Source organism: Mytilinidion resinicola (assembly GCF_010093595.1).
Source record: "Mytilinidion resinicola strain CBS 304.34 unplaced genomic scaffold BDZ99scaffold_9, whole genome shotgun sequence".
Classification (NCBI taxonomy): domain Eukaryota; kingdom Fungi; phylum Ascomycota; class Dothideomycetes; order Mytilinidiales; family Mytilinidiaceae; genus Mytilinidion; species Mytilinidion resinicola.
Genome location: NW_022985445.1, coordinates 1,682,080 through 1,700,819, shown reverse-complemented (window position 1 = coordinate 1,700,819; position 18,740 = coordinate 1,682,080). Strand labels below are relative to the sequence as shown.

The 18,740-nt window shown below is 52.0% G+C and overlaps 7 protein-coding genes across 7 annotated transcripts; 4 read left to right on the top strand and 3 right to left on the bottom strand.

Annotated features, from left to right (window-relative positions):
• Positions 1-1,419: 1,419 nt before the first annotated feature.
• On the bottom strand, positions 1,420-4,653 carry BDZ99DRAFT_463047 (Rho-GTPase-activating protein 8). The gene is made up of 6 exons (XM_033719992.1): positions 4,288-4,653; positions 4,060-4,241; positions 2,854-4,009; positions 2,709-2,804; positions 2,474-2,659; positions 1,420-2,420 (listed from the first exon to the last, which is right to left on the bottom strand). The coding sequence occupies exons 1-6, from the start codon at positions 4,331-4,333 to the stop codon at positions 1,687-1,689; spliced, it is 2,400 nt and encodes a 799-aa protein (XP_033577433.1). The 5' UTR covers positions 4,334-4,653; the 3' UTR covers positions 1,420-1,686.
• A 149-nt stretch (positions 4,654-4,802) lies between these two features.
• On the top strand, positions 4,803-6,688 carry BDZ99DRAFT_443270 (geranylgeranyl transferase type I beta subunit; the record flags this gene model as incomplete). The annotated part of the gene is made up of 4 exons (XM_033717840.1): positions 4,803-5,432; positions 5,489-5,534; positions 5,586-5,968; positions 6,018-6,688. 4 exons carry the CDS (start codon positions 4,803-4,805, stop codon positions 6,297-6,299), a joined length of 1,341 nt encoding a protein of 446 aa, XP_033577432.1. The 3' UTR covers positions 6,300-6,688.
• Positions 6,689-7,228: 540 nt separating this feature from the next.
• On the top strand, positions 7,229-10,582 carry BDZ99DRAFT_571040 (uncharacterized protein; the record flags this gene model as incomplete). The annotated part of the gene is made up of 1 exon (XM_033728055.1): positions 7,229-10,582. One exon carries the CDS (start codon positions 7,229-7,231, stop codon positions 10,187-10,189), a length of 2,961 nt encoding a protein of 986 aa, XP_033577431.1. The 3' UTR covers positions 10,190-10,582.
• A 10-nt stretch (positions 10,583-10,592) lies between these two features.
• On the bottom strand, positions 10,593-12,233 carry BDZ99DRAFT_443269 (uncharacterized protein). The gene has a single exon (XM_033717839.1). The coding sequence runs from the start codon at positions 12,040-12,042 to the stop codon at positions 10,654-10,656; it is 1,389 nt and encodes a 462-aa protein (XP_033577430.1). The 5' UTR covers positions 12,043-12,233; the 3' UTR covers positions 10,593-10,653.
• Positions 12,234-13,115: 882 nt separating this feature from the next.
• BDZ99DRAFT_366573 (uncharacterized protein) lies at positions 13,116-14,056 on the top strand (the record flags this gene model as incomplete). The annotated part of the gene is made up of 2 exons (XM_033714753.1): positions 13,116-13,355; positions 13,838-14,056. Coding segments are annotated over 2 exons (459 nt in total), but the record flags the coding sequence as incomplete, so codon positions are not given.
• A 1,487-nt stretch (positions 14,057-15,543) lies between these two features.
• On the top strand, positions 15,544-17,457 carry BDZ99DRAFT_571037 (uncharacterized protein). Its single transcript, XM_033728054.1, has 4 exons — positions 15,544-15,662; positions 15,713-16,203; positions 16,263-16,521; positions 16,575-17,457. The coding sequence occupies exons 1-4, from the start codon at positions 15,568-15,570 to the stop codon at positions 17,074-17,076; spliced, it is 1,347 nt and encodes a 448-aa protein (XP_033577428.1). The 5' UTR covers positions 15,544-15,567; the 3' UTR covers positions 17,077-17,457.
• Positions 17,238-18,278, bottom strand: BDZ99DRAFT_463042 (uncharacterized protein). The gene is made up of 2 exons (XM_033719991.1): positions 17,996-18,278; positions 17,238-17,940 (listed from the first exon to the last, which is right to left on the bottom strand). Exons 1-2 carry the CDS (start codon positions 18,185-18,187, stop codon positions 17,533-17,535), a joined length of 600 nt encoding a protein of 199 aa, XP_033577427.1. The 5' UTR covers positions 18,188-18,278; the 3' UTR covers positions 17,238-17,532.
• Between the last annotated feature and the right edge of the window lie 462 nt (positions 18,279-18,740).

Here is an 18,740-nt window from a genome sequence, read left to right as displayed (position 1 = left end):
GAAAAGCCACCGCCCTCACGCAAGCCTCGTTCAAACCACCACGACTCGACCTCGCCAGCTCTAGACCTTAGCACAAGTACCCACAACAGCGTCTGTTTCGTTGCCTCAACCAGCATCACATTACCTCAGGCGTCATATAAGGAACTAGCTGCACCCAAGCACTCTCAATCTTAACGTCTTCCCCCCTTCGATCCCCGCAACGATAACATCATTGCCACCCTACGCCCCACCAGCCTCTCTCTCACAGGCTTCGCCCTCCGCCGCAACGGCACCTGATACCTCTCCGCCCTGGAGCACGTTTGCAGCGTCTCCTACCTGCCTATGCACGCCTGCTTCCCTTCCCCGCCCACTCCCGTCTACAACGTCAATTACTACCGCACGCCGGACCAGAACTATCCGCAGCGCATCCTGGACACGGGAACCTACTGCACTAGCGTAAATTCGGCGTTGTACGACAACAGTGGCCACTCCTCGTGCGCGCCGGACGAGGTATGGGTGGATGGGATAGATGACGGAGGCCGAGGTATGAATTTGGCGAAAGAAGATACCTAGCTGGGGCTAAGGAAGGCGAAGCGCTTCGTACGATGCCTTTACCTAAACTCTAGCGCATACACACTCGCCCACTATCGTTTTGAAGCGCTCCGGCGTGCTCTTAAAAACCATCGGTAACATTTTAAAAGTCCTTGAGAGCTTAGATCAGAGAAGTTCTCATACGCTTATAATCCGCCTACCTGCGCCACTGTTTGTGGTGCTTCAGCACATCATCAAAGATCCGGAAGAGATGGAGAAGACGGCGTGGGCCAAACCTGTGTTCTACCTAGTTCGTGTGTGGGTTTTTTTCCAAGGTTTCGCTGCTTTGTCAATTTTTGGGTTTTTGGTGTGGACTATCAGCATCCAGTTGTACATACCAGAGTTGGAGGGCGAAGAACGGGCTCGTAATGATGAGTTACGGGAATGTCGAGGTTGGTAGTATGGCCCCTTTTGATGATTCGGGGGAGGATCTCGTTCATGTAGTGGTTTGCACCCGGCTCTACTTCTTGATTTCCATGACTATACATCGCCATCACCCTTTAATCGCCCTCGCAAATGCAAGTACAGTGACTGGATACAGGGTTGTGCACTCACTCACACTCACCATTATGCAATCGAAAAAGGATGTGAGGGTCAAGACATCGCAGGTTAGCGCGGTCCCAAACGCTTAGAAATGTCTTGTTACTCCATTTCGTCCTGGGTAGTTAGCATATCATGAGAAATCTAGAAGAGAGGTTGTGACCTACGGCAAAAGAGAGCAGCATAAGCTTATGTCCTACTGGGAGCGTAAGAAGTTGCTTTAGAGCTCGCATTAGTTGCTCAATCACTTCGATCACATCAAATCATGCGTCAGGATAGCAGTTCCCAGAAATTCTCAAACACCTTCACATTCGCACCCCATCTACTCAAACACAACAAACACCATCGCTATCCATTGACCCGACCAAAAAAAGAGCCAGATGATATCACTCGCCAAGCTCCGCTAAAAGAGGCTACAATGATATACATTAAGAGGATCCCATCCCTTCCCCAAAATCGGACTCCCTCAATGACCACACCTTTTCAAAGCCCAAATTTCTCCCACCGCACTCACTCTTTCACACTCGTTCCTCGCCGACTACCGCCAATCTGCAAACACCATCCAAGCATGTTCGACTAGTCATCCATAGGCTTGTCCTCCAACTGCACGCCCCTCTCGATCGGCTTCCGCGACAGCCCCGCTGTGCCGTTGGGTTTGTTCCCGTCAACCACTGGGGTCGCATCCGCGCCTCCAGGCACCTCGAGCGAGTTACGCGCCGCGCCGCCAGTGCCTCTCCGCTCCGTAGGCGAAGCGGTGGACGTGGCGACCGGGAAACGAGTCTCCGGGCCTCCTGAACTTCGGTCGCGACGATGAGATCGTGGCGACGGAGCCGGAGACGCAGCACGGGAGCGGTTGGCGGCTATAGCGCGCTGACGCTCCTCCATGTGTGCGCGCCTGTTGCTTTCATCAGTGCTGATGGCACGCGGTCGATTCGCGCCAGATGAGGAGTGGGTCAGCGTGCTGGCTCTCTTCAGCTCGCCAAAGATGGCGTCCTTGTGGGCGAAGAGATCGCGAATTAGGCGGTAGGCGTAGCGCTCGTTCATCGTCAAGCTGGATTCTTGGCGTGGGCGGAGGATGCATGGCGCCAGTGTCTGTGCCAGAGCAGCGATGTACTGTTCGTCTGCCGAAGTGAGCTCGATTAGACGGGTGAAGTGTGTCGTAATAGCATCGAGGGTGGCAATATTGGCTAGGCGAAGTTGGCCAAGAGTGGATTGGATGACTGATATACGTGTCTCCTCGCTTGCGTCGGTTGCCGTGGTGCTGTAGATCGTTTTAATGATTTCGTAGACGTGCGAAGAAACCAAAGAATCTAGAACATGTCAGCGTCTAAGTCATGGCGCAATTGCTTCGAGGATATTTTACCTGGGAGCTCTAGAAGGTACAGTTTCAGTACACTAGCCACGACGGGAACCTCGAATTTATCAAAGGCATCTTGCGGGATCGATTTCCCGGTGTTTATTGCCGCTCGGAGCGCGTGTGTTGCTGCTAGAGGAACATCGACCAGCCATATTCCTCGTCGTGCTTCGTCGCCTTCGAGATCTGGGTAATCTACGACATAGTGAGCGGAGAGTCTTGAAGTAGGCCTTCATAAACTTACGATTATCGAGGAATGTGAGCACAGTAGTCACGATGATAGGGACACGTTTCCTGTCGGACCTAGCCCGCGCCTCAAGATCCACACCGAAAGTTTGCTCTGTGCATTTGTTAGCGGGAAATCAAGACACGACTAAAGTGTCTCTTACCATCGACAGAGTTGTAGTAATTCTCATATGTCTGCACCCTAGGAACGAACTGGCCGGTCCTGTAATTTTCAAGGAGGTATCTCAAATCGCCCAGAGGCTGCACCGTCTCCTGGAAAAGCATCATGTTGTCAACCGTGCTCTGCAAGCTCGGAATAACATTGCTGATGGCACCTGAGAAGTCTAGAATGACGGACTTGATCGCCTTTAGTCGGTCCAATTCGCATCGCTCCATGAACTTCAAATGATCAACCATTGCTTCTTCTAGGTTGCAGCGCAGAGAGTCCAATTTTCGCACAGATGCCTTGTACCGATCGTCAGACTCTCTCGCCTCTCGTCGAAGCTTCTCGGCTGGGGTTTCGTTCGGGTACGGGTTGTTCAAGGGGTTCCACCCAGCCAAGTACTCTCCCACAGCTCCAACTGGGGAATCAACGCTTTCCGAAGACATAGTGGTAGAGGAACGAACAAGTGGCTGTTTCTTTTCAGGGATGCCGGTGATTTGGAACACAATCGGCTTCCACTGATAGTTCATCCGCGTGCTGTTGGCGAAGGTGTTGCCCACGTTGCCCACGAGCCTCAGGAAGTTGTTGTTCACCATATCCTGTCCGATTCTCTCGGCATAGCTGACACTAGAGGCGTTCATGTGCTTCTGGATATATTCCGTGATGTCGGCACCGCTGGACACATTCTGGTAGGTACCCAAGATTGGAACCCTGGTCTCTCCGATTTTGATGTTCTCCAGCATATGAGTGAGTATCCGCTTGACCTGCTCTGGCTGATATGTTTCGTCGCCAATATCGATTGGCTCCTGCTCAGCCTCATCCGGCTCTGACATCTTGATGGTGGGGATGTTCTTGATCTTCGGGCTCGTGGCCGATTCGCTCTGAGGATCCTGGAATGCAAGCTTATCTTCCTCTTCAATGTCCTCCACCAGTCTGCACTTGTTGTAGTATTGAGAGCGGAACTTGCGAACAGCATCTGCCTGCTTGTCGTGTATCTTGATTCGCGATTGGAGGTCGTCTTGGGAATTTTGCACCCGAGCAGCGTGTGCCTCGCACCAGCGACTGAAAGGGTTCACGACTAGCTCTCTGATATTGGAAGCGATCTTGCGATGGCTGTTCGCTGCTGCGTCCATCTCGCCGCGCACGCCTTCGTAAGCCTGTCCGGGGTCAGTCGCAACGTTTCCAGAGCCGTGTATAGACCTCTCACCTTCCGTGTACTTGCGCCCTCATCGCTACTGAATCCACCAGGGATGCGGTCTGTTGCTGGGCCAATCGTAGCCAGGCTCTGTCCATAGGTGTCTTCAGCGTCAGCGCGCAGGCGGGCTATATTGAGGATCTGCTGGTTTTCCTGCACGCCCTGCTGGAGCTTCCCGAATAGAACGCCCAAGCCTAGACAAGTCAGCGTAGTTCTGGAAGATATTTCGATAGTCCATACCGCCAGCATAGTCGCTAGACCAAAAGGATGTTGCGAAGCCAGCCATATTGTGGAATGCAGAGGGCCGCCAATCCAGACAACGTGGTCTAGGGTTAGAGTGCAAAGGGGGCAGCTTATGCCAGAGAAAAGTAGGGGTAGGTAATGAGCGTGAGACCTAGGCGTCTGGGGCGTCAATACGGGAGCAGATGGGGCTGCTGATCGGGTGGGCGACAGGTGGCCGTGAACGTGCGCGGGCGTTACACTGGGCGCGCAGCAGATGTCGGATGCTGGCGCTGTGAAAGATGAAGAGTGAAGAAGTCTGGAGGAGAGAGCGGGTAGCTCAGCCTCAGCCGGTGACAGGAGTAGCATTCAGCTGCCTCTCTCTTGGGGAAGGAGGTGCCTGTCAGCCTTGGCGATTTTCAGAGTCCAGGCGTCCTTTGGTCCCACCACGTCGCCTGGTCGCAATGTCTCAACTATAGAAATAGCCACATCAGCACTATCCACCGCTGAGCAACACACTTCACGATACTGGCAGCATGGCCCACGATCCGCCCCCGTCAGCTGCTTCCCTGCTCACCGGCGAGGAGAGCGTGCTGAACCACACGCGACACATTAACTATTGGAGACGCTGCTTGAAGACGTTCCTCCCGTGGCAGTACACCTCCAACGACTCAAATCGCATGAGCTTGGCGTTTTTCATCGTGTCTGCACTAGACCTGCTCGGGAACTTGGACAGCGGCATCTCTGCCGAGGAGCGGCAGGGCTTCATCGACTGGGTATATCACTGCCAGCATCCTGATGGAGGCTTCCGAGCTTTCCCAGGCACCGATTTAGGCGAGCTCAGGAACGAAGAGAACAAGATCTGGGATCCGGCAAATGTGCCTGCGACCTTCTTCGCGCTGGGACTCCTCATAGTCCTTGGAGACGACCTTCAAAAGGTGAAGAGACGGGAATGCCTAATGTGGTTGACCAAGATGCAGAGGTCGGAAGGAGGCTTCGGGGAAACACTCGGGGAGGATGGCCGAATCGAAGGAGGGAACGACACAAGATTTGGATACACTGGTTCTGGCATACGCTACATGTTGAGGGGATATATCACCGGTCCTGTCGACGGAGTGCCCGACATCGACGTGGACAAGCTAGTGCAATGTATAAATATATCAGAGGTACGATATCGAAATCGACCTGCTCTATTTTTCCACTCTATCTGACCAATGTGCAGTCCTATGATGGTGGCATATCTGAAGCGCCCTTTCATGAAGCTCATGGTGTGCTATGCCCACTTCCTCCCCCACCATTCTCTACTGACAAACACCAAGCTGGCTTCACTCATTGTGCCATATCCGCTCTGTATTTCCTAGGCCGCCTTCCGGAATCTTCGTTGCCGAGTGGCCCTCGACACGACGACGTGATTCGGGGCATAACCAACCTTCCGCTTACTCTGCATTGGTTGGCTTCACGCCAAACTGCCATATTAGATGAAGAAGACCTGTATGACTCTGCGGAAGACGAATTAGAAGCTGCGCACACACAAACAAACTCATCATTCGTCAAATTATCTAGCTTCCCCCTCAAACCGCGCGAAGTACCTCAGCAAGATACCTGGCCTCTGCCACACTCTCTCCAATGGGCAGGAATGAACGGACGATGTAATAAGATAGCAGACACATGTTACGCTTTCTGGGTTACCGGAGCATTGACTGTAGGTACTCAATCCTTCTCGGCCGCTTCGCCACTCACCAAGCTTTTAGGTACTCGGTCATTTAAATATCATCGATCGCGCTTCTTTGCGTCGCTATCTATTGGACAAGACACAGCACATAGTAGGGGGGTTTGGCAAAGTAGCCGGAGACCCACCTGACCTCTATCACGCATACCTCGGGCTGGCTACATTGGCCATTATGGGAGAATCCGGAGTCAAAAGTTTCCACACTCCTTTGTGTTTCAGTCAAGACGCAAATGACCGTCTTGAAGCGTTAGAATGGAGGAAGAAGTTGATCGGAGATTGGCAAACGGAGTCGCTCAAAAATTAAAAGGGCTAACATGACCCTTTTCCACTTATGCTTACCTCGATAAGAGCCTGGAGCTGAGGAGCTAGCTCCATTGACTCTAGCTGAGCCATCGCTGCAATCCGCGAGCTGCAAAACGCAACATACTTTCCGCAGCGTGCTGGACATACGGGGCTACCTCATACAGCGTCATCATCATGGAAACGACATGTCTAAAATGAAAGGTCAAGCTAAACAAAGGAAATAATTCTACCATTATTTGTTCCCGGGAAAACTAACGTCTGAATAGAGCGTCAGATTACGGAATCAGATCTGACCTTCGGGGGTCGTCGCACCAATCAAACACGTCGTCGAACTGGTTGCTTCCAGAACCTCATTCACATGGTTACCAGGTAATCTAGCATATCAACCACCTATATCAGAGCTATCCTATCAGTGTGAATACAAATGACTGAACTGTTTTGACGTGGCTCGATGTGCTTTAGTGTAGAAAAAAGCTCCCTGCGCAATGCTAACGTTTACAACGTGAATAGGCCGTCCCTGCTATCGACCTGTCGTTCAGACCCTTTCCAATCAATAAAAGCTTCGGAGTCGAGTAGCCAGGGGCGCCTTGAGGCGATAACAGTTAGTGCAGCGGCGCAAGCTAATTGTGGTGAAATGCTTCACTCTACTAAGGCTACGCCTCGTGTTGGACCCCTGCACTACGCGATGCGGACGCGGAGCAGAAGTGATTCACTATCTATCAAGAAACTCTGAACATTCACCAGAACAACAGCGCTGCGCGATCGAGACCCTCACACTTCTACCTATAAAGATGGACTTCTTGCACAGCTTTCCAGCCGCCGCACCACACACTCACCCACCCACCCACCAACCTACCAACCTACCACCTCGCATTTTCGCAGCCTCGCAACCAACTCACCTCCTAGAAACTACCAATAGAAACTCTCAGGATGCCTGCATGGCCTAAGCTCCCGACAGAGCTGCACACCGGTGCCTACGTCCTGTACAAGCAGGGGACTGCCTGGGCCATCAGTTGGCTTCAGAAAAACTCCAATGCCACAAACAACGACGAGGCACCAGCAAAGCCCACCACTCGAGAGCTTCTAAAACAAGCCGAGGCCATTGCAAAGGCAGCCAACCGACCCCCCGACGTCATAGACTTCTGCAATCGTGTACAAGATGTAATCACTTGGAGGAAAAAGGTCACGGATTGGTACGTCGCGAACACCCTTGGTGATGCGCAGCACGACTTCTTCACGGGCCGGCTAGAAGACATCCTCTTCGTCGTCGAGGAGAAGGTGAAGGGTACAAAGAGTGATGTAAAGCGGAGGAAGAGTAAGAAGAAGACGGTTGAGCAGAACGACGACGCCAAACGTACGCTCAATTTGTACGGCATTTTAGCAGAAGATCCTGCAGACAGCGTGGCGAACGATGGTTCTGACGACGAAGCAACTACGACGTCCACTTCGAAATCGACCCCTAGGTCTGCGACGAACAACATGGACGCAGCCGCTGAGGCTGTCTCAGAGCTCCGCTTTGCTACCATGTGCTTCTTATATGACCTATCGCTAGCTCGTCAATCAGTACGAAAGGTCTGGCAGGCTTACAAAGATCACGAAGTGGACCTGGTTACAGCTTCTGTTACGACAAATGTTGCTATAGGTACTATCAAGCGATCTGTCGCAATCTGGGACAATGCCGTTAAGGACATCTTGCCATGTCGGCCAGGGGAGTTTTTCAGCGTGACGGCCGCGATGGATCACTTTTACACGTCAATCAGCGTCAGCACAGGCCACGCGCCGTACGATCCAAAGAGGGGCCTTGATCAGTTTGGTCCAGATATGCATCGCACCGCAAATCTGCTCTGTCTACCTGCCATTATTCAGCTGGACTTTCACCGTCGAGCCATCTCTAAGCGGTCCGATCCGGACTCACAACTCTCTGCTCTAAACACCCGCAAAGAATTGGAGGTGCAGAATATACTTTCTGATTTCGGCCTGTTCGGGGCGCTTAGAGTCAAGGCTCCGGCTCTGGACGAACTAACGCGATTCGAGTCGCTCCTGACCAAGGCACCAAATTCCAAAAGCCAATGGGTCTCATTTGCATTTCAGGTCTACTTAGACATCTACGAATGCCTAGGAGACGGCATCAGAGACGGGCTGAAGGATTTAGTCGAGGGGGGACACGATATCGAGAATATGATTGACACCCATATCATAGATGAAGGGGTCATGCAGGTACAGGGTACGAGGCTGGAGTACATGCTCGTACAACAGCCAGACTTCTCTGCCCGCTTCAACGAGGTCTCGTCCTATATCACTCGCTGGGTAGATGACGATGCGGTTGGCGAAGCTATCAAGCATATGGGCGTAACAAACTCGCCCTTGGAACCCTTCTTTTTCCTTGGACACCACCCACTCCTGTGCGGGATGTTCCTCCACACGATCCGACGCCTTACACAGGAGGTGAGTATCAGTCACACTCGGTGGCTGATCGCCGCGGTAGCCCATCTCTACAACGCCGCGAGGCAGGTTGGTGGTCTCGAGATCCCCTGGAAGGATCTTGATTATGTCATCGATCATCATTCTGCAAAGCGTATATTTGTGGGTGCTGCACCAACATCCGCTGATCTATTTTGGATCCGGCGCCGCTTGGCATTTGGCGAGAAGTTAGCCAACTTTGCCCCTCATCGTCATGGAGACCGAAAACACGATACGACGAACCGTGGCCTAATCTTACGCTCACCGCTTCAAGATTTGATCTGGAAGCAGCAGCGGGACACTAAGGACCACGGGTGGTTAACGCTTCACCATCTTCTGGAGCATCTCACCCATAATGATGCCGGAGCTCACGATGTGCCTGATTTGGACAACGACCTTCAGCACACTGTCCAGAGTATCCCGGATGTCTCAAGAGATGAGACTCCACCGGCTAATACGCAGCCAGCTGGCACGCAGTTAGCCGATGACGCTCCAAAGCTGTCAAAAGCACAGAAGAAACGCCAGAAGCAAAAGGCCAAGAAAGCTGAGCAAGCTGCTGGGAAACAGAAGCCCGAAGTTACGGGGAAGGCCCTTTTGGAGACAATATCAACCTCCAACATTGAAACAGCGGAGCGAGGCCTGACCCCTCAACTCTCCACCCTCCGAGAGCTCCTCGCGGCAGATGAACTTCACTCCCACTTCGACTACCTTTCGCTATCGCGCCGCTGCATGACCCTCCTCCAGCGCCTCCGGACGGAAATCTATGAAAATGAAGTCACTGATGTGGTGGCCATAGACGATGAGGTCGAGCTGCCAAGTAATCTAGACCTCATCGACAGACTGTTCCTAGAGTTGAGGGACAAGCCGAAGGACCTTGTGAAGATCACGCGCGTGGGTGATATTTTCAGGGACTTCATTAAGAAAGAGGGAGACATGGAGCTGGAAGAGGCGACGGAGCGGAAAGAGTCGAGGTCTTTGGTGTGGGAAACTGCGCTTGAGTATCCCGAGGGTCAAGAACCCGAGCACGATCCGGAAGAGAAAAAAGAGGCTCAAGCCTCCGAGGCCCCTCAGGATGAAGACGTCAAGCAAGAGGTAGACGAAAAACCCACCGCGCCATCCATCGACTCGCTTCAGCCCGACCACCCGGAGCACGAGCCGGAGCAGCAACATCCTGTTCAGCCCCATGAGGTCCCTCATACGCCCAGCCACGAGGAGCGAACGAGCTCTGACAACGACTCAGATGACGGGGAGGAGCAATGGGTCGATGCGGAGGAGTCACTCGAAGAACAGACGGCCACGGAGGCGGGCGAGGCCGCTGCTGGTGAGCCTTTGCCCATGGACGCTTGGCAGGAGTTTTGCAACAAGGGGTTGATCAATGAGCATCGGTACAGCGTTACACTGGATCAACTAGCTCTAGCACTATTTCGGTAAGCCTCAGGATGTTTAGTTACTACACTTGAGGATGGCGGATAGTTCGATGCCGAAGGTAGCCTTGGAGATAGAGCACCAGGCCACAAGCCTGGGCATGAGGAATTGTAACTGATCTGGCTCCACTCTTGCTCGCTTGACACTACTGTGAGGAGCAGCCCGACTAGCGGGCAGTCGGTCTGTCATAAGGTAACCTAGTTTCCACTGCATTGACCTTTACATCATAGTCAGGATTTTGAAAGCCCTTGGAGGCACTCCAAGCAGTGGCTAGCGAGAGCGCCCAGGCTTATGCCTTGTGCTGTAGCCTTAGCTTCAATTAATAGGTATGAATTCCGTAGCTTCACCAACCGCTTGTAAACTACAATTGTTAGCGCACACCTGGCGAATCGTAGAGAGTATTAGAGCTGCCCTTTCAATTTGAGTATGAATGAAAACCTAGTGCTTGGAAGCTTGAAGAAAGGCCCTCTTCAAGTAGTAACCCAGCCATTCCCATCCTCCCCCTCGCACGACGAATCCATCTTTTCCACATACTCCGGCAACCTCTTCATCACCCAACCCGAAGTAATCTCAGGCATTTGCGAATCGTCCCAAGTCTCCCCCTTTTCCCTCTCATAGCCCAACGTCAACCCACCCGAGATATCGCACCTCCCCACCGCATACGCGTACTGCCGACAGCTCGCCAAACTCTCGCAAAGCGCCCTGCACTGCGAAAACGAAAAATACGCCTCCTGCTCTTCCTGCTCCAGATTCCACCACTCCTTATACGTCAGCTGCCGAAACACCTCCTCGCTATACTCCGTCCTCCACCCCACCATATTGTCCCACCCGCGCCGCACCGCCGGGATCTGCGGGAGCACAAGCCCCTTGAACACATCCCGATGCCGCAGCACCCGCCCCGACCCCTCATGTCGCCGATCCCACTCCTGCTCGAACTCCCACAACGCGCGCCGCTCCTCCGGCCGCATGTGGCCGTACGACACCGGCGCGTAGCACCACGGCCGCCTGCCGATCTGCGTAGCATTGAGATCTAACCCTGGTGGCGCAGCGCCCTGGAAATGCGGGAACGCGCTGAACAGCTCCACGCCCACGTCTTTTAGGGCTTGGTACAGCAAGACATCCGCCCCCCATTCGCTCTCGATGAGCTTTTCGAAGCTCTTGCGGTGCGCGCGGACGTGTGCGAGCATTTTGCGGACCGCGGGCGCGGAGAGCGCGTACCCGGCGCCGCTGTTGGCGAAGACCTGCGGCCGCGTGCCGCGGTGCGCGCGCTGGGTGATGTACCAGGGCTTGCGGGCGTCGAAGCGGGCGAGGTAGGCGAGGAGGTTGGGCCAGACGATGTAGGTGTCGAGGTCGATAAAGACGAACCATTTTGCCGTGGGGCGGCGGTGGAGGACGTCGTGGAGGGTGGGGATGGTTTTCCACTTGGCGAGGGTACGGGCGGAGGTGGTGTTTAGGGGGGTGGTGGTGTTTAGGCCGGCTCGTCCGTGGGCGTGGAGGTGGTTGTGGAGGGCGAACTCGGGGCGGGGGGAGTTGAGGATGTTGGGGAGGGAGGAGAGGGCGTCGTGGATGGGGATGCCGGCGAGGGATTCGGCGTGGTCGGAGTAGATGAGGTAGTTGGGGACGCAGCGGAGGGTTGTTTCGAGGTGGACGGGGAGGTTTGAGAGGACTTCCGTGGCGGTTGTTTTGAGGACGAGCTGGACGTCATTGGAAAGGGGGGAGATTGGGCAGTAGAGGCTGGAGGGGGAGGAAGAAGACGAGGGAGTTGTAAGACGGCTGAGGCAGAAATAGAGTGGTGGTACACAACAGGCGAGTACGATGAGGAGTTTGGGGATCCAGCTGAAACCCGATGGAATCAACATGATGATGGAAACGCCCAATGCCTAGGTAAGAGTGACGCTTGAAAGTAACTTGATCGTGGCCGTCGGAACAGGTGTTCACTTTGCACGTCGTTGCAAGTACGGTAGCGAAGACGAGTCGACCCAAAGAACTGCACGATTCTGTGAAGTTCTAGAGCGCCAGTAACGATAATGATAGACAACGAATGTATAATAAGGACTGACGCATTCTAAGCATGGTCTGTTGTGATGTTTGGGGTTTGAGGGCATGCTGCGTGTGAAGAGAAAGGGAGGAGAGCATGACGACGGTAGAAGGGACGAAGGGACCTTCAGTGCGAAGAAAGTATATTCGAGACAACTCATCCTGTAACGAAGCCCTCGTTTGAGCCCTTTTTGACAAGCGGCTGTTCCTCCGTTCGCTCGTAAATATGTACTAGGACTTGTTGAAAATGAGTGATTCTTAGATTAGAGTAGTGACTCTGTTGAAATATTCGAGAGCATCAGATGGGGCATGACACCCGAAATTTCGCGCTCGCTCGGAACGGAATATTAGTACTATCAGAGCGGTGGTCTCTTGTAAGCTCCTGGACACGGCATTCGATTTCGATGCGAGATACAGCAGTCCTTCAGATTGGGAGGATTAAGATTTGGGCCCCGTTGGACTAAATTCAAGGATGCGTTGAATAGCCCCACTACTTCTTACCGTATGATCGGAGCTTGATGAGTTGGAAAGAGGACAGTTATAGAGAGTTCAATACATGATGGGTCAGGATATTTAATGTTAAAAAAGCAAACGTGACGAGGTGAACCTGTCGCGCTAAGGGTCCCTTGGCCCTAGCCCAAGCCATCTTCCAAGTCGCGTCGTTCGAGCACCAAACGCCTACCACCAAAGTACAATCCAATCGCCATGACACACAAGAAACCTTCGCCCTTCAGGGTCTCGAAAACCTACTCTCCGCGCTGCTCTCGCGCACCACAGGAACGGCTTGTGTTTTCTACGCGGTGGGTACACTAGCAATTGTGACTTCTGCTAACGTCCGTCAAGTAGGATGTACGGCACGGACATGGTGACCATACATACGAGCTCCAAATCGGAATCATTCTGTGTTCATCGCGGCCTTATAACTTACTGGTCGCCCTACTTCCGCAACGCGTTCAATGGTTCTTTCAAGGAGGCAGAAGAGAAAGAGATAACCCTTGAGGACGTGGAACCTTCGATTTTCAAAACTTTCATGGCGTGGATGTATTCCCAGAACATAGTACTAGATAAGCCCATTGTTAAGCTACCGGAGCCAGAGCCAGAGAACACGGCATATGGGGATTCGGATCAAACGCTAGTAGAGAAGCTAGCTGAGAAGGAGCTCTCGACATTGTTCTTCAAGCGACGAGAATGTGCCGATGCTAAAGTACGGAAAACGGCCGTCGGTGACGGTGAAGATCAATATTCTTAACGCCTCAAGACATTGCTGACTTGGACCTCTGCAGTCGACCTTGTTAAAGGAATGATGAAAGTATTAAGGAGTAGGTATACAACTGGCGGTGATTGTACCGAAAATCTGAGACTCTTATCAGAAATGTTGGGTGGAGTCAAAGCAATGACGGATGTTCATTATACACTTGCTTCATCCTCTGGTCTTTTCGAGGCACTCCAAGAGATCACGGATGCCCCAGAGAAGATGATGTCCACACCCGAGGGTAAAGCGTGTAAGGTGGATGCAAATCTCTTGCTACTTGAATGGAATGCAATTAAGCAGTAAACGCAAAGTTGCACACTTCTACTACATATAGACTAATCTGCCATAGGAAAGCTCGTGGAGAGACAGCTGTGCTGTATTCTACCCTCGTAGACCTATATATTTTCGCTGATGAGTACGATATCAAGCAGCTTCGAATCGACGTCATCGAAATGATCCACTCGGCAAATACCAACTGTAAACATTTTATCCCGGATATCCGTGCTGTTAGCAAAGCCCTTCACAATCTGCCACCAACATCTGGTCTTTATAGATACCTTGTCAACGTTTACGTGGGGGATTGGGACGGCAGGTATTCCGGGGATCAAGCGGCGACCTTTCTTGTAGTAGAGCAGCTCTTCCCAAAGTCCGTGCTGGCTGAGATTATGATGCGGAGGTCTGCTGAACTGCACCAATCTCCCGGACGCACGAATCCCCAGCCGTACAGTGACAATCTCTGCTCATATCACGATCACCGTTCATAGGAGACCTCAAATCCTTCCTCGACCAAAAAGAACAGCAGACCGTGTATGCAGGAGAAGTCCATGTAATAGACGAACTAGACGCGTTCCTTTTAGATCATAAAGATCCTTATAATATCTGGAGCTTCTGCATCAAAGACTGGATTCGTTGGCAACAATGAAACACGTACCGATTGCAATCATTCAGGCCCTGGACTCGATGCCAGCCTTCCATTCTATCGCGACAGCCAATGCGGACATGGACCCAGAGCCTATAGGCCGCAACATTCGAGAACGTGCCAAGAGGTGTATTTGAGATTGCACAAAGCCATGTACGTAGTAATGGCAATTTGTCTCTTTTATCAAATCTGATCTAGTCTAGGACAACTCGCGATGAAGATGACGGAGATAACACCGCGTCGCAACAATTCGGCTACTCTACACTTGTAGATATATATGTCTTTGCCGATAGATACGACACACAGCAGCTCTGTAGGGATGTAATCGATAGAGCGCACCTCAAGAACACCTACTGCCCAGATTCCATTCCCTGCATTAATGCTGTTCTTAAGGCGCTCAAGAATCTGCCCAATGGGTCCGGGCTCTCCAGATACTTCTTCGACGTTTGCGTAGGCGAGTGGAACGGGGCAAGCTATATCGAGGGGGTTACATGCTGATATCAGCAACCTAATCTCCAAGGGTCTACTATCGAGTGTCGTGACCAGGAGATCTGCGGAACTGTTTCTCGATACAAAGCTCACCCCCCTGCCGTACGAAACCAATATCTGCTCTTATCATGAGCATTCTCCAAAGGATAATCTAAAATCGATGGCTGCGACAACGAACTCATAAAAAACCAAACGCGTTTCACACGATTCGCAATCGAAGCGAAATCTGAAATGATTCGACTCAGGGCAAGACCTGCAGTGGGATTGGTGGTCCGAGCTAATATTTGCCAAAACACGTACTGGCGGCATCAAATTTTTGCCTTCGAGCCGATGTATCTAGAAGTTGCGCGCCTCCTGAGACGTGCTGCTCGGTTCAACCAAGCGGCAAGCGTTGCAGCTTCATCTGTATACTAGACTTCCATGCTCATTCAAAGGCGTCTACGGACATGGAAGATAGGAGGCATCGGGAACCTAGCTCCGTTGCAAAGAGTTTCTATCATAATGCAAACATGCAGTATCAACATTGGACTCGACGAATAAAACGGGAATTGATTTAGTGACGTCGTGACCGCGTGAATCAGCTAGACCTATTATGGAGTCCCTTAGCGCCGGGGGCGTGCTTGACATCTTGACTCCCCGCTTCGTCCCAACTACATACTTCGTAGGTATCACTGCAACCTGAGAGACATGGCCTCGGCACCCAGACCCTCGGGGGTCATAAAAAGGGCAGCCCTTGCAAAGTGTAAACACGCGCCGCAAAACCGCATGCGCGATTCAATGAGGTGAGGCCCCCGGCGCAGTCTCAGAATTGACAACATCTGATTCCCGCAAGTAAAACGTTTGGTACAGAAATAGTCACAGTACGTGCCGGTCCGGGCGCTGAACCTTTCCATATCCACAGAAATTTGATCGCTCATTGGTCACGATACTTCCACAATGCGTTCAAGGGAGGCTTCAGGGAGGCAGAAGAAAAGGAAATCACACTTGACGACGTGGAACCTTGGCTGTTCAAGATTGTTATGGAATGGCTCTATACACAAAGGCTGGTGCTGGAAAACCGGAAAGAAGCATTCGTCGAGGTGCTGAAGCGTAGAGAGCTCAACTTCTCAGAGAACAAGAACGACAAGGTCACGCCCTCAGCTAGGGAATATGTCGAGGTTACGGCTACGGACTCAGGTAGGGAAAGCGACGAGGTCACTGTCATGGCCACGGTCCCGGAACAAGACCAGGTTCAGACATCGGAGGGGACTGATGAAAAGAGACCGTTCTTGTGTTTCAAAAGTCCCAAAGACGACATAATACGGGATTCTGCTATTGAACATAGTAAGCTCAGTCATTTTCCACTCGTTGAACGCCTGACTGACCTATTCCTCTTCTTATAGTCAAACATGTTGAGGTTCTGTTGTACAGATTGACAGCGTTGGAAGACGAGGCCTTAGAGATCTTCGCAGAGTTAAATTGGGAGCTGCTGTTCTTAGAGGAGATTTGTATGGATATACCATACACGATCCTCTATAGCACTCGCATCTTGAAAGACCTCAAAAGAATTCGAGATTTGTCTCATACCGAACTTCCCGATCATATAAGAGTCCTCCTTCGAGATCGGGCGACCAAATTGCTGCAAGTCTGGCAAAGCATACCGTAGGTACAAAATTCCTAGTTGCGTCTTCCCTATTAAAATTGACCCCATCTAGGTACTTACACGCTGAATACCCTAACGGCGAGCCAGGAAAGGGCCCTGATCAGCTCGATAGCTACTCGGTGCTCGTTGATTTGTACATTTTCGCCGACAAGTACGATTTTCCGCAGCTTCGATATGATATTATAGACGCAATTCATGTCAAGAACACCATCTCCATCCACTTTGTACCTGACATCCACGCCCTCGTCAAGGCGTTCGACAACCTCCCTAGCACATCTGGGCTATACCGGTACTTATTCGAAACGTGGGCGTGTGACTGGGATGGGCAACACCGAAAGATGGGAAGCGCCTCCGAGACGATTGAGGAATTGTTACCTAAACCCCTGGTATTCGAAATAATGATCAGGAGATCTCGAGAAATGAGTCTCGTACATAAAACACCCAAGAGAACCCTGTTGCCAGGACGTTATGAGTACAACATTTGCCAGTATCATGATCATCCTCGTAAACCGAGCAAGGAGCCGGGATTGAATGCGGCTGTAGGGAGTGCATGATACGCTGCGCGTGTTTATGTTACGGATACAGTACCAGGAACAGCAATTAAGCAAGTCCTTGGCCGGTATGTTATCAAGGTCTGACCGCGGCAAGAGAATCCTAGCAAGAAAAACTTTCGTGTTTGGAGTGAAAGCACTACACTATGGCGTTACTCTTGAGCGTGCCGTCAGCGCAAGCTTTTATTTCGGATTGAATATGGAGTCAAGGTTTATGTTTATGTTTGGATACCGCAAGGTTATATCGGTCCGGCGGCGTTCTTAGGTAGGGCGGATGGTTGGTCTTCTGCTAATGGCACCCTATTCGTTACGGGCGATTGTAATGCATGAGGTAACATAGTCATTCGACAAAACCAATATTAAGACCCGAATCGTGGCATCAACACCTTTGCTTAACCATGAAGTGTCCCGTCATCAATACAACCCAAAATACTCTGGCCATGCATAAAAGGGGCACCCCTACCCGATCAACCGCTTCAAACCCCACACCGCTCCAGCCAGAATCATCAGCCCAAACACTAGCATGGCAATTACCACCCAACCCCGCAACTCAAAGGCATCTCCAACCTGGAGCCTTGCAACTGCACGGTGCTTCTTCTTCACAAACCAACTTCTCTTCCTCCCGTTTCCATTACCCTGCGCAACTACAGCATCTGGCTTCCGCGACGAAGGGCTGGCCGTGTCCCATGCGGTGGAGGTTGGATCTTGGTACGGCTCTGGGTCCAGCCAGGCGCGGGGAGAGAGGTAGGCGATGAAGCCCCTAGGGTGCGGTTGAGGATGAGACGAGACGCGTGCGGCGCGATCACTGCGATTAATGATGAAGAGTGATAAGAGGAAAGATATGAATAGAATGGGTGTGAGGAGCATCTAGATTGTAGACATGAGTTGAGATGAAGGAGTTTGTGGGATAAAATCCACCCACGGTCTTTACACGCGACTGAACTGGCTCCTGGGCGTCATCCTCGGGCGACGGTGGCCGTGGTATGGGCTGGGTTAGTGGAATGCTGTAGAATGGGTCGTCGGGTTTCTTGCGCCTTTGTTTCACTTTTGGCGGAGAGGGCGGTGGACTTGGTGGAAGAGCTGCATTCATGAGTCTGGCTCGTGAGGTAGCCATTGTTGTGAGTACGGAGGTATCATTTGCTCGTAGGTACGACGAACCAAGGTCAACATGAAGGAGTCAGGAGTGCAGGACGACTGAAATACTGTGCTGACGAGGAGTTGTATCGGCTGTGGCGGGAACGACATCATTCCTGCCTTATCGATAACAAAACCCTTGTTTCTCCTCTAAGGGGCGGTTCGGGACGATCTCGGCACGTTCCTTCGGTTGCATCACGTGGCTGGTGTTCCCAATCGAGGATGGCTTGCGATGCATGACGCTCCGTGGCTCCCTTTCATCTTCACGTCGGCCCTGCAGGTGCTTTAACCCCGAGAAAGCCATCCACACGTCCATCCAAAACACGCGTAACGGTGCTGCCTGGCCGTGTGTGCCTGATTATATAGGGACTGGCTCGTTCCTTTGGTTTCCGTCAGCTCATGCTGCATTACTCATCTCCAATCGCCGGTCGGACGAAATCGCACGGCTGTGTTCCGGCCTCAGTGTCCTTTCACCATCCCCGTTTTTTATACCGCCGCTTTTCTCTCGTTACTCCATTCATCTAATCGTGATT

Coding starts and splice junctions, on each gene's coding strand:
- BDZ99DRAFT_463047 (XM_033719992.1), bottom strand. CDS start 4,333: ATGGCTGGCTTCGCAACATCCTTTTGGTCTAGCGACTATGCTGGCG. Junction 4,242..4,287: donor GTCTAGCGACTATGCTGGCG/GTATGGACTATC, acceptor TGACTTGTCTAG/GCTTGGGCGTTCTATTCGGG. Junction 4,010..4,059: donor AGGGCGCAAGTACACGGAAG/GTGAGAGGTCTA, acceptor GACCCCGGACAG/GCTTACGAAGGCGTGCGCGG.
- BDZ99DRAFT_443269 (XM_033717839.1), bottom strand. CDS start 12,042: ATGTTGATTCCATCGGGTTTCAGCTGGATCCCCAAACTCCTCATCGTA.
- BDZ99DRAFT_571037 (XM_033728054.1), top strand. CDS start 15,568: ATGGCCTCGGCACCCAGACCCTCGGGGGTCATAAAAAGGGCAGCCCTT. Junction 15,663..15,712: donor CGCATGCGCGATTCAATGAG/GTGAGGCCCCCG, acceptor GATTCCCGCAAG/TAAAACGTTTGGTACAGAAA. Junction 16,522..16,574: donor CAAGTCTGGCAAAGCATACC/GTAGGTACAAAA, acceptor GACCCCATCTAG/GTACTTACACGCTGAATACC.
- BDZ99DRAFT_463042 (XM_033719991.1), bottom strand. CDS start 18,187: ATGGCTACCTCACGAGCCAGACTCATGAATGCAGCTCTTCCACCAAGT. Junction 17,941..17,995: donor TTCAGTCGCGTGTAAAGACC/GTGGGTGGATTT, acceptor TCTACAATCTAG/ATGCTCCTCACACCCATTCT.